At 34.2% G+C, this 13,921-nt stretch overlaps 1 protein-coding gene across 1 annotated transcript; it reads right to left on the bottom strand.

The window, feature by feature from the left end:
* Nucleotides 1-1,030: 1,030 nt before the first annotated feature.
* LOC129282289 (probable E3 SUMO-protein ligase RNF212) lies at nt 1,031-13,921 on the bottom strand. Its single transcript, XM_064114338.1, has 16 exons — nt 13,813-13,921; nt 12,607-12,668; nt 11,598-11,672; nt 9,937-9,993; nt 9,575-9,633; nt 9,043-9,135; nt 8,113-8,180; nt 6,891-6,960; nt 5,613-5,649; nt 5,129-5,198; nt 4,143-4,200; nt 3,710-3,760; nt 3,522-3,550; nt 2,969-3,018; nt 2,039-2,073; nt 1,031-1,233 (listed from the first exon to the last, which is right to left on the bottom strand). The coding sequence occupies exons 1-16, from the start codon at nt 13,919-13,921 to the stop codon at nt 1,203-1,205; spliced, it is 954 nt and encodes a 317-aa protein (XP_063970408.1). The 3' UTR covers nt 1,031-1,202.

Genomic DNA, 13,921 nt, shown 5'->3' with positions numbered 1-13,921 from the left:
GCATACTCTACCTCTACCACACTAGAACAAGGGGGAATTTTATAAAACATATAGTCAATTTAACTGAGTATTTGTTATAAGCTAGTGAAAATCTTTCATCTGATTGACTCAGAGCAAATCATTGACAAGATTCTTCACAAAACACTTCCCGGAACCGCACTGCGTTGGTCTTTTGAGTTTTTTGTTTATGTTTGGGTACACAGCACATGACAAAAACACCAAACCTGAACATTCTCACATTTTTCAACTCTGGGAATTTCACATTGTCCAAAAGAATATGTGTTTGCACAGATTTGAAAATCGCTCAAGTTTTGAAATACTCTGAAGTTGCAAAGAATGTTTATTATCATCCAAAAATGTATGGATGGATAATGGTCCATGGAAATAAATTCATTAATGGTTCAATTCCGAGCAGATTGTGCAGAAACCAAGTTATGTAACACTAACATTGGTAATGAATATAAACCTTTGGCTACTTAATCCAGGTTATCCATTTAAACATGTCTTGGAGAAATAGCCTCTTCTTGGCCCTGTTCCATTCATTGGTCACTTCCATGGAACCAACTTTGATTGGCTTTTAAGCAGTGTTGCCATGGTAGTTACCACGGAACGGCAATGTCACCATAATAGTAACTTTTATGTAATGGAAACGAGTGATCTGAGGGGTGTCGCGAGAAATACTTTGCGATCAATTTGTGTTGCAATTTTACAATTGATAGACCAATTTTAGCTATAGCTATAGCTAACCAGGGGCCCGTAACATAAAGCTTAGCAATGATCATAGAACATTTTTCTACGATTGATTCCATTGACTACAATGTACAATCAATCGTGAAAATCAAGCGTACGATTAATCACTAACCTTTGTGTTACGGGACCCAGTTTACATTTCTTGTTTTATTTTTTAGTGCAAGAAGCACATCAGCAATTAAATGAAAAGTTGAAATTAGTTGCGATTGATTTGGTGACCCCATTTTTTTTTTATTTGCAATTGATCGCCAATCTCTTGCAACAACTTATTAGAGCTGATAGTTCTTCCTGTTTTACACAAGCAAATGTGTGCAATACATTCTCTGATGTGAATTGGGCTGTTATCTGTGAATGCAGGGAATGTAAGCATAGATTTAAGATTGCCTCTGGACAGATCATGGTAGCTTACTAAAGAATACTTCAAGTGTCATTTCTTGATCGGGTAGGATGGTTTAAGGCTGGCTTGCGGACACAGACATCCCTCTACACAGAGGTTGGGAGAAATATATTTGTAATTAAGGCAAGAGCGAGGGAGGAATACACACACATAGACATAGGCAAAGAGAGAAAGAGAGAGAAGAAGAAGAAGAAAGAAAGGATGTTACTGTTAAGGCTAGCTTGAGATTAAGAATGCAAAACAATTCATGGAACTCAGTATAGAATATGGGTAATCCCTATATGAGGGGAAAGAAAGAAAAAGATTTCAAATTTATGATGTGTAGCTAGTGTCCCTTAACAATGTGTTTAAGCTCTGAATTATTGGTAATTCTGTAATTCTAAATAATGATCTGAATTTTCCAGATTTTCTTAACCTCTACCATGCCATAGGTAGCTGATACTGCCCATATATATGAACAATGAACATTTACTGTAGGCTCCGATTGGCTTATATAGTTTTTTTTCATAGAGGAACAAGTCTTCTTCAGTAATAATCAGATTATCAGATTAATACCACGTTATTTCACACTTCAGAATTACCAAAAATGTTGAGTTTTTAGCCTTTAAAAACAATTTCAAACTTTACCTTATGTTGTCCAAATCTTCACTCTGAGTATTTATATTGAATTGCATTGTATAGATAATCAATATTTCTGTGAATTTCATATGGAAGGTGCATAGAATTAATGCTGGCAGCTTATATCGAGTAATTGTACAATGTGATTTGTAACTATAAATACATAAAAAGAGCAAATGCATTGGTGTATTTCCCAGGCATCTATCTGAATTAATTTGTACAAATATAAAAGTTTGACCATGCACACAATCATACTACAGAAGCTGTACTTACAATACTGGATGGCTCCTATTTGGAGTGTAGTTCAACTACAGTGGTGTCAAGAATACAAAAGAAAAAAAACAGATAGTGATATTTACTTCAGATGAGAGCAACAATGTGATCATCTATTGTAATACCAGGAAGTATGCCTAGGGCAATATGATCTAATTTGGGCAATTTAGGTCACATTTCCCTCAAAGTCTCCCATTTATCCTTGAATTGTAAGAAAAGGGCTAATTGTGAAAATAAACAAAGTAGATGAACTAATTCATGCTCATCCATGGTGTAATGAACCATTAGATATAAATATTTGTTAAAGTTGAATGGAGCAGAATACTTGTGATTTGGAGCCGTTTCAATTGCTTCCAAGAACAAAAAAATTGATAACTGCTATTGTATTATTTTAAATAACGTTAACTTTTTGGATCTATGGATATGGATGATTCTTATTTTGTCAATATATACATCTCATGTACTTGGGCTTCAGAAATACAAGGATAATTCATCCAATCATTTCTCTATGGTAATGATTTCTAAAATCCTGCAGAATTAGACATAAATCTTGGTCACCGTTTTTTTTTTTTTTTTTTTTATAATCACGTGAATTCAATTCAACAATAGTACAACACCTTATAAAGGGCTTTTAGAAGATTTCTTCAAGACATAATTGTTTATAATACCAGCATACTGTATTAACACCATTACTTGTCTAGGAGTAATTTGTGAATAATCTGTTTCAGTTACAATAATTGATTTTTGTATTAAAAACAATTATAATATCAGATCTTGGGAAAAACAAAATTCTACAATAAAGGGACATCAATGGTGGTTACAGGTATTAGCACATCACAAATATGCAATATTATGTTTTGTTGATGATATTATCATTGTCATTAAATTTATGAGAAAGGGAATGAATAATTAAAGGAAGACATAATTTACCTGAATTTGTTTTCGACCCATTGCATGATCACCTCCAGCCCCTGGTGTATCTGAAATAAAAACAAAATAATATTTATAATATTTAATGTCATTCTCAAGTTGAGAAGGTCATTTAAAACAAGCATTAGTAAATTACAGTCGCCAATCAATTTGCACAAATTAAATTCATGATGAAAATTATGCCTGTGCAATGTGACCATTGAGAAGATATATGAGGCATTGTAATGCACCAGTTAGGGTCAATGTTCATGAAATATTTCACTTTTCAGCACTGATAAGTTTTGATTATCAGTTACCATAGCAACAGTGCGACACCTGTGCCTTTTAATAAAACCTGAGGAAAGTCGTCAAGATTGCATATATTGATGAAATGTACCATGATCTAACTTCATTTGAATTTCAATCATGTTCAAGAACGCACTATTGAGTTAAAAAGAAGAAATAAGACACAAGTGACAAGAAATGACTAAGTAACAGTGTACATTTGTGGTTTTATACACTTCAAGTAAGTATCAAACATCTCTTTTTAGGAATAATAAAAAATGGTACTTACTTTTCCTCTCATGTGTCCCATAACCACCCCTATACAGAGAGAAAAAAAGGAATGAAATTTTAATTTTATATCATTATTTTTTTAGGAAATATGAAATTTTCCCCGAAAACACTGTAATCGGAATATCACTTAAATTGGATCATGAAATATCTTCTTTTTTTGTTGTTGAATTGATAACTTGGAATTACCTTTGATGGTATGCAGTAGGACTGTTGCTAATGGGCGATAAACCAGGTGTGCTGGAATGAAAATACAGAAATTGCATCAGGTTTTTACACAAGAAATCAAACAAATAGACATAACAATCAACCCTCAGTGAACCAAGGTTAACTAAGAACCCAAGTGAATGGTAATGAAGAGAGATGAGATAGATGCATTCAAAAGGAGAGGGCAATTTTCAATTTACATTCTATAGCAATACCAATTTGCAATCTATGGCAAATTAGAAATTATGCATCGAAATGGCAATTATGTGCAAGTCATGACTTTTTACTATAAGATATACATAGAATATACATAATGAGGCAAGAAAAAAAAACAGACAAAACAAGACAAGACAATAGGACAATACAACACGTAAAACAACGATACAAAAGATGGGAGGGATAGGTAATTGCGTACCCTGGAGTATTTATCTTGGAAGGCATCATACTTCCACATGATGTAGGTGTTATAGTACCTGCAAAAAAAAGGAGACAGATCCAAGACATGTTCATGGTGATATAGATCCCAATCAAATGATTGGCTGAAATCTATCACATGACCAGTCATTTATTTGAGCTGACAGAAAAATTTCCCAATGAATGGTACATGTAGTATTGACTAATTCTATTGACCAGTCATAGTTTTGAGATGGGAATGGAATATCGAATGACAGGGATCACCTTATATATCCATTCACTGTCAATCTTAATCAGTGATAATATTTAGATTTTTCCAATGTAGTACATAGAACGGGGGCGTATCACATTCACTATGATTGTTTTCTTGACAAGCTAATGCATTTATCGAGCACATTATGAGATGCCTATACCACTTTATCCAACGAAGGCAAATTAAATTAAGAAAATATGAAGGGAGAAAATGCAGTCAGTTTTACTTTGATATGTGCACTTCAACAACAAAATACCTTTAAGGTGCTGTTCAAGCTTAGATACAGATGCAAATTCAAGACATGATGATTCAAGCTATTTGTTTTTGAAAGCCTGTTTGGTACTATCAGCTTGACTTTACCTCTTAACCATTCAAACAGCAGAATGAAAAGAATGAATCCTAATACCTATATAACCTACCTGGGAGATATAACACAGAACTTCTCATAGACCTTTATGTAAGTAGGTATTGAACTATGAGTTACGAGGAGACAGAAAATTGCACATTTTAACAGAATGCTCTGATATGACTTTCAAAATTGGTTTCTTGCAAATAATGTTGATTCCTACAGTGTAGGAATCAAACCCACGTTCCTCAGATTGAAAAACGATCAGAGTCATAATCACACCCTCCGATAGATGTAACATTGAAATAACAGAGCGAAACGAACTATTTTGTTTTAATAAAAAAATTGAAAATTAGAAAGAGAATTCTATGCTGCAACAAGAACTCACCCATTCTGCCTCCTGAGGGTGGGGTACGTATGCAATACCTTGCTGGGCCTGGGGTCACAACTTGCGGACTCTTTAAAAAAAAAAACTAATGCTATGAATGTAAAATTTCATTTTAATCCCACAAATGATTTAACAAAGAAACTGGTGTAACTATCTGGATAGCGACAGAAAATCATTTCAAATAAACGCTATTATTGTAAAGAATTTTGTTTGATCTATAGTATGCTTCATGAAGTATAACAATTGCAGTTTTTCACTTCATATCAGATAAATCAAATTGTTTTAAAGTGATAACAAAAAGTTCATAACGCATAATCAACAAAAATAAGTGTGTCCAGTTTTTATATCACTTTATGAATGACATAGTTGAAACAGAAAGTAGTGAAAGAAAGAGAGATGGACAGAAAAGAAGAGAGAGAAAGAGTAAATAGAAAGAAAGATAGAGTGAAATGGAGAGAGAGAGAGAGAGGAAGATAGTATTTACCTGAATTGATCCTTTACTTACATCCATGGCTGTTGGTCTAAAGATGAAAAAGATAAGCTTTGAAATGATAACTAGACTACACATTTTCATATTCATTTCATATTTTGAAAATTAAACAAGGATTCATTCAAGTACATCTGATCAACACAATCTGGAATTTCTAAATTCATACCAAGTTTATATGTTCCATAATAGTTAAAATACAAAAGTATATAAATGGGTAAACTGCCCTAGGCCATAATTAGGTATGGAATAATAGTCATTTATATTACAATCCATAAATAAAAACATCAATAAGTTTCGTTTTTTTTTTTTACCTGAGATGAACTATGACATTTATGTACTGCTAAAGTTCCATATATTTTTAATATGCTCATCATTCCATGTTCAGTGATCTTCAGGGCTGTTTTTACAAGTTAAATTGCATGAATTCCTAATGTTGTACGAAATGTATCACCTCTTTGGTACAATCATGCTCAGGTGAATTGTGCTACTGCATATAAATTGAAATTACATGTTAAAAACCATGTCTCAGTAGGCACTTAAAAGCATAACTTTAGTCATACTTATACTCAGTGAAGCAGCCCCCTCAGGCCTAGTTTCAATATCAAGGTTTCCATGAACATATTGACAAAGTTTTGCTTGTGAAAGCTCGTAGGTCTTTATGGAGGGGATCCCTGGGTGGTGTTTCATAAAGCTGTTCGTAAAGTTACGCACAACTTTACGCATGACTGAAACCTGTTCTTAGGCGCTAAATCAGTTACATAGGGATATCATGTAGCATAAGAAGGATCACCAGTCCTTTGTAAAGTCATTTGTAACTTACGAACAGCTTTATAAGACGGGCCCCTGGTCTTTATGACGTGAATTGCTGCTGTCAGTGAATTCTAATTACACTTGTGAAGCAGATTTCAAAGCACTTCACTTATCAGAGCATAATTGATTTACAATATATTTATGTGTACAGTGCACTAGACTGAAAAGATAAACATGCAAGCTCAGAAATAATTGATAAATTGAATGCAATATAATTGGGAAATAATTTGGTATCATGCTTTCAAAGAACTAGAACTAGTAGCAGCAATGTTGAATATTAAAGTGTATAAAGCTTGATGAGACAGCTATCCTTAAGCTACGACCTTTAGCACATATAAAAAAAAATCACACAGGCATACAGACACAGAGAGAAAAGAGATATACAGAGATAGAGAAAGAGAGTGAGACAGACAGACAATGATGGAAAGACAAACATGGGGGGGGGGGGGTAATCATACTCACGTTGTAGGATATGGTCGCTTGTTGAATGGTGAACTACCTCTACCCTTAGAAGGTGATGGCGTCTTGTGAGCTAGACATACCAATTGTAAACAAAACAAAACAAAAACACACTAACATTTGACTCCTTTAAACTGTTTGTAAATAGCCAAAATCAAAGTAAAAATCATCATTTTCTGTAAGTTACTGAATATTCTTCCTCCATGCCTTAACTAATATCAGAATATTCCAATACACTGATGTATGGATCACATTATATGATTCATAGATATTACATAATAGTTCAATATCTACATTGGATAGCTACAAGCACATGGTATATTACAAATGTTAGATTATGTATACATTCTGTACAAGGCCATATGGCATTTGTGATTTAAATGAACAATTTTAGAACTTTTATGACAGATAATGACATATTTGATTTATTGCATGCATATTTACAGTCTATCTGAGCAGAAAAATGGGTGACAATTCAACTCTGTCATTAATTCATATTTGAAAGTGTAGAGAGTGATCAGTGTCAATTCTTGATTTTTATCACTGAGGTATATACCAGCAGATGGGCTACTTTTGCAGATCCTTGAACACCACCATGGCTAAACCCACTTGGTCTCCTTATGTGTTTGGTTCGCTTGGGTTGATATTCATTATAAAGGAAAAATTGTCAATGATGGTCAAATTTCCACTCTGGCTACTCAATTCTGTGCACTTTTCATCTAATCATTTAGAGTGAAAAGCATAAGACCAAGTGGAATTTGATGAAATGGTTATAGCCCAACACAAATTCCTGAATGGGCCATTAGACCATATGGTTAGAGGACAAACTGGTTGTGGGTGCGTCGTGGTCTAGTGGTTCTGACTCTCGTCTTTGAAACAGAGGGTCGTGTGTTCGAATCGTAGCCATGGCGTATTTTCCTTCAGCAAGAAATTTATCCACACTGTGCTGCACTCGACCCAGGTGAGGTGAATGGGTACCCGGCAGGAGTAATTCCTTGCATGCACTGAGCGCCGGTGATGGTAGCTCGAGCTAAAGCCGGGGTAATAATAGCAGCGCTTTGTATCCTCTGGCAAAAAGCGCTTTATAAATCCAACTATTATTATTATTATTAGAAGAAGTAGGATTAGACCATGTGGGATGAGACCCAATGGAATGTAGCCGAAGTGGGTGTAGACCAAATGGCAAATTACTTATTTCTTTTTTTTCTTCCTTTTTTAATCTTACCCATTCTGCCCATGCTGCTTATTGAGGAAGCAGGAGAACTATTCATCCCTCTGCCTGGTGTCAATTGTCTAAATCAAAACAAATGAAAGAGAGTGGACTTCAAATATTACTATCACAAAATCAAAACAAATCTAATTCACTCTGTAATGGGGCAATGTTAACCATGCAGGCATCTGAGTGAAACAATTTCAAGGGGTAAGACACCGCTCGGGAGAGAAACTTTTGACCTACAGATACTGAAGTAAGTAACTGGCACAAATCCAACCCGAGCCAGTTCCAATTTAAATATTATCATGTAAGGGGGAATTCATAAGGCATGTATGCATCTACGTTTTTACAGATATTGAAAATAACAAGCAAATGTTCAAGAAGGGCTCAGTAAACTCTGAATGAACAATATGATATTTTGAACCACTTGCTATGATTCTCAAATGAAAAAAAGCCAAGCATATCCCAAAGATTGGGCCAGGGTCAATACATCTATGAAATGATTACAACAAAATATAAACTTTTAAATCTGACTGATCTGACTCGACACAGGTGGAATGTCATAAAAGCTCATTACTCAGGAAGGAGTGGTTTATTTGTCTGTTGAAAATTGACTAACATCTCAATTTATCATACTTTGCGAGTATCTGACGCAACTTTCAACATATGGCATTCAGAAAGAAAGTCACATTGATCTAAAAACATGTTGAAATTTTCATTTTTTTTAAAATTCTACTGAAATGTAGTTGTCGCTGATAGTACTGAAAAAAGAAATTATTCTTTTCACTCTGAAAAAAATTGTTTTTTATATATAGGAGGGTGCAAAAATTTAATTTTGAATAAAACTTAAAAAAAAAATATTGTGAATGAGCAATACATTTACAGGGTATTGTTAGCATTCAATACTGCAGGTTCTTTCACAATAGTTTTCATTTCTCTTACCTTTGTGAACATTTGAGAGGTGCATTGGGACCAGGTGAACCAGACACTAGACTTCTTAGTTTCCTATTTTCTTCCCTCAAACGGTTTATCTCACTGAAACAGATTTATTTGAATTCATCATGATTTGAGGAAAATAATCAAGGCCCTACATTACTTCAGTCTCAAATTTTAAAATGTATGTTGCGTATTCATTATTCTACCTCTGTGACTTTCAGTAAACACTTCTCTTTTCTTGTTTTCTTTCTTTCTCCCTCGCTTTCTCTCCATCTCTTCCTCTCCTCTCCCCTTGACTCTGTTTTTTAAGCCCATCTGTGCTACTTAATGTAACCAAAGATTCACATCTGCCATGTCATCAATCGGCCAGCCAATCCTACATCAGCTTTCCAAACTATTTTTGTTTTCAGATTTTGATAATTAGATTTAAGCTTTTCATCAAAAGGAGTTAAACTATGAATGAATAATATTTTGCATTGATATCAATTCAAAGAAATCCAAGTTATAAACACCAGACTAGAATAAGCATATAGCTTACCAGTCCATTTCTTTCATCCTCTCCTTGGCAGACTCGAGGATTGAAATATGCCTGGATATCTGTGGAATTCATTTGTCAATAAAGCAGACTTACATAAACTCATCCATCCTATTGCAATGTGATATTCTTTTGTAGCAAAAGACACGTATGTCAACAATAAAAACTCATCTTACAATGATCATTCCAGACAACAAAACAATTGAAACGTGATAGTATTTGTTATAATGATCTGAAGGAGACAAAGTCAATCATGCAGTCATCCTTTACTTAAGATCTTCAAGGGAATCAAATCATAAGTCGATCCACAGATAATTGTCACCTAAAATTATCAAATATAAACATGAATATTCTGAATTGCTTACTACTTCTCTCCTGTTACTTGTTAACCTTTGTCGGTGGTTCTTCTGAAAATCCAATACCTTTATAGAAATAATCAATATGAAATAAGATGGATTTAAATTCAATAATCCAATAATCAGAAAAATGTCTCTTTAAATCAGAAGGGAAATCAGTTTAAACAAGTTTATTTTACATTGCTTAACTATTCTTTTCCATAAAAAATGACATCTTATCATAAAACATGAATTTGGTGTGCTATGTGTCATTTTGTTGGAATATTCTTTGGTTTGAATAGGGGAAATACTTCTTGTTACAGCATTGTATAGCATAGCAAATTATTCAGAAAGAGAACATTATGCATGTTTAATTTATCAATCGATTATTATTGTACAGAGTGAAAAACATCATATACATATGTTTGCTTCATCTCTCTGGTATTTTTTTTAAACTGTAAAACGAATCATATAATTTGAGCCCAATAACAGTGATTATGTATGGATTGTTCAAGGGCGTAGACTGGTTTGAGGATGGGGAGGTGCACATCTTGTGGAGTTGGAACTATTAGTCAATGGTATGGGGGGGGGGGGGTGCACAACTTGGGGAGGTGGAACTAAATTTTGGAAAATCAGCTGTTGAAAGCAGAAGCAGGGGTACAAATTTTGTTTTGCTTGCCAGTGTCGGAACTTCTCTGCCTCAGCGGAAGGGTGCATGTGCACCCCCCCTCCCCGCCCTTGTTGTTACACCCATGACAGGGAATAATTTCGCCTTACAAATTTGAATAGCATTTTTGGTCATAAGAGAAAAGCTCTCAACTAAGTAATGTACAGTCCTATGTAAAAATATGCCATACAAAAGACTTTTTGCATAGCAGTCTTTCAAAAATGTGGAGCAAATTGCGATGCGATACCAGAAAAAAATTATTCCCTGTATGATATAAAAATGCACCAGTCAATGGGGTTTTCACTTCTAATGAAGCTGAAGCAAATCAGGAACAGTTAACCATACTTTTCCTGTTTCTTAACTACTGCTGGGCCCAGTGACATAGACCTTAGCAATAAAGAATTAATTGCCAAAATCAGTCCTACTTTCAATCACTAAACTCTAATTCACAGGGCTCTGGATGCATGCTGCCGTACCTTGGCAAAAGGAAGCAAGTCACAAAAATATGATTTGTTGTAAATAAGCAATGTGTGTTCATCATTTACATAGACGTCAATGCAATTTAACAGCATATTTCCTTCAATATCTTTCCATAGAACGATCATTTCTTCCCCAAATTTGGCCTGAACGTCCAACATACAAAGGGTGTTTCAGAAACAGCAATAAGGTCACATGCTTCTTTTGGCCAAAGTTGGGCAGCATGGTTTTGAAGGCCTTCTTTCATCACCTTAAAATCAACTTAAAGTCTGTGTAAAGATTTGGTAAAGGATGACTAAATCAGTTATGTGAATATCACTAACATCATAATGGCCCTGTCACATTGTTCCGTGCAAGCCTTGCGGATGACTATTTTTGCTACCCACAGGTCGCCTGCATTGACAGTATCTTGCACGCCTCTCACACGCAGGAGCGCAGAAAAGTTTTGAACTTGCCCAAAACGTTTTTGCGGGTGAGTTGTGGGCAATCACCTACAAAGGAGCTCTAATCACAACTTTGGAGTACTGATTTTTCAAGGTATATTTACCATTATAAGCTGCTTCTGATGTTTTTTCAATATCTCTGCAGGATCAGTAAAGTATATCTCAACATCAGGTTTCATCTGCAGAATCAAGAGGTCAACATATGACTCAGCCTTTTTTCAAGGTGTTATTGAACAAATCAATAAAAAAAGAGATCACAGAATTGAAAAAATTAATAACATAATTAGAGCAGCGGTGAGTCACCCAAATGAGTACAAAGTGTTATCAAAGCACTATAGCTGCATGTACATATGAAGAAAGCGTGAATGGGAAATTTATCTATATCAAACAGTCTCCACTCTTGAAAGAAGACAGTTAACTTATCGTTTTCAATACTCAATCCTCAATTACACACGTCAAGTATGCTTTATATTCCACACAATTAGGGGGTTTGATACCAAATTTGTAGCAATGGACATATATCTTAAAAGCAAAATATGAAGGTTCAGAATTTGTCTCCTTGAATTCCAAACATTTTCTCAAAATCAGACATGGTAATATTGGACAGCTATTTTCATTTTTATTAATGAATGAAAAATCAATGTATGCACTTTAATATTCCAATAAGAAAACTTACTACAGGACATAGAGAACTTCATTCTCACAATACAAACAGTTAGGAAATCCCTTTTTTCCATTTTTAAAAGAAAACATTAAATTCAATGGACTTACTGAGGAAAATAATAAAATAAAATATGATGAGTGAGTGACTATCTATCATGGATTTAAAATACAAGGTGTATATTTGTGTGTATAACAAAGCAAATCTCAACAATATCAAACCACATTTCATTGAACATTCAAATTTTTAAAACCATACAGCAACAAACTTTAGTTTCATAGTTTGGAAGAGACAACAAATAAATACTTGATTATGATCTTCAGGAGGAACAAGCATCAGTACAGTGAATATACTACACACTATTAATTGAATTTAATGTAAATCAACAACAATGTATAGTGATTATTTGGAAGAACACCTTACACTGAATTGTCTAATAATGTAACAATTACCTTTGCTGATAGCGTAATTGATGTACATGGATTTCCACACATTTTGCATTTGTCTTTTGTACCTTTGAAGTGAAGTAAAATCAAAACAAAAAAATAAAAGGGATTCAATAACACAATTAATTCCTCAAATCCATCTGCACAAAATCATATATTGCACTTAAAATCCTATTTTACTGCAGGGATTTTTAAAGCTTATCTGAGACAATTTACATTCCTTTATGAAAAAAAAAAGAATATACCCAATACCATGAATACGAGACAAAGAAAATTAGTTTTTGATATAAATGTGCATCTCTAATACATTTAAAGATGTATATATTAATCTTGGTGAAGTTTCATAAAGCTGAACATATCTTTTGGACAAGATTTTTGTGTAGATATCAAAATTATCATTGTTAACAAGCAATGGATTTGAAATTTTAATTTTGAGGGGTTTTAATGAATTCACTCCCATTATGTGAAAATATGGAAAAGTTGGGTATATCATTAACCACAAGAAAGGGTCACCAGTAACTTTCAAGCAGCTTATGAATGGCCTTCAGGGGCCTGTTTCAGAAAGAGTTGCAACTTTTGTAACTGCCAATATGGCAACTACCATGGCAACAGGGCTCAGCAGCCAATCAAAATCAGGTTACCATGGTAGTTGCCATAATGGAAAGTTACACCAGTTGCAACTCTTTTTGAAACAGGCCCCTGGTCTCATGTTTTAGCATTCCAATAATTTTTTTTTTAAAGACACAAAATTTAGATGCTGATGTTGCCCCCCCCCCCAGAAAAAAACCAAAAACTATAAACTAAGTAAAAAAAATATATAAAAAAATAGAAGTTATATTTACCCAGATTTACTTACGAGATGCAAAGTACATTAAGTGAAATAAGACAATTTTTTCTCTAAAATCCACCTCGGTGCTTCTACAAGTGGGTGCTGCCCCTACCCCATACCATCCCCATCATCCGGTATTCCAATCTTTCCAAATTTCCTAAATATCAATCCCTGTATAGGATTGATATCTCTTTTATTGTTTTCATTTGTCATTTACAGATCATCTGTGAATAGTGACTCCACATCTACTGAAGATAACACCATTTCACCATCGACGAAATCGTGTGTGTTTTATGCCCGCCTTCTTATATTTTTTATTTTTTAACTTGTAAAAACAAAATGTTGAGAAAATGCCCCATGCAAAAAAAAAAAAACCCACTCACTTGTTTCCAAGCAGTCGCCACAGTAGATATGACCACAGTTTGTAAGGGCAAACTTTGGACCACTCCCTGGTTGTCTGAAGCATGTGTTGCAATGAACCCAGTCTGTCAT

Source organism: Lytechinus pictus, chromosome 2 (assembly GCF_037042905.1).
Source record: "Lytechinus pictus isolate F3 Inbred chromosome 2, Lp3.0, whole genome shotgun sequence".
NCBI lineage: Eukaryota > Metazoa > Echinodermata > Echinoidea > Temnopleuroida > Toxopneustidae > Lytechinus > Lytechinus pictus.
This window is presented reverse-complemented; position numbering and strand designations above follow the sequence as displayed.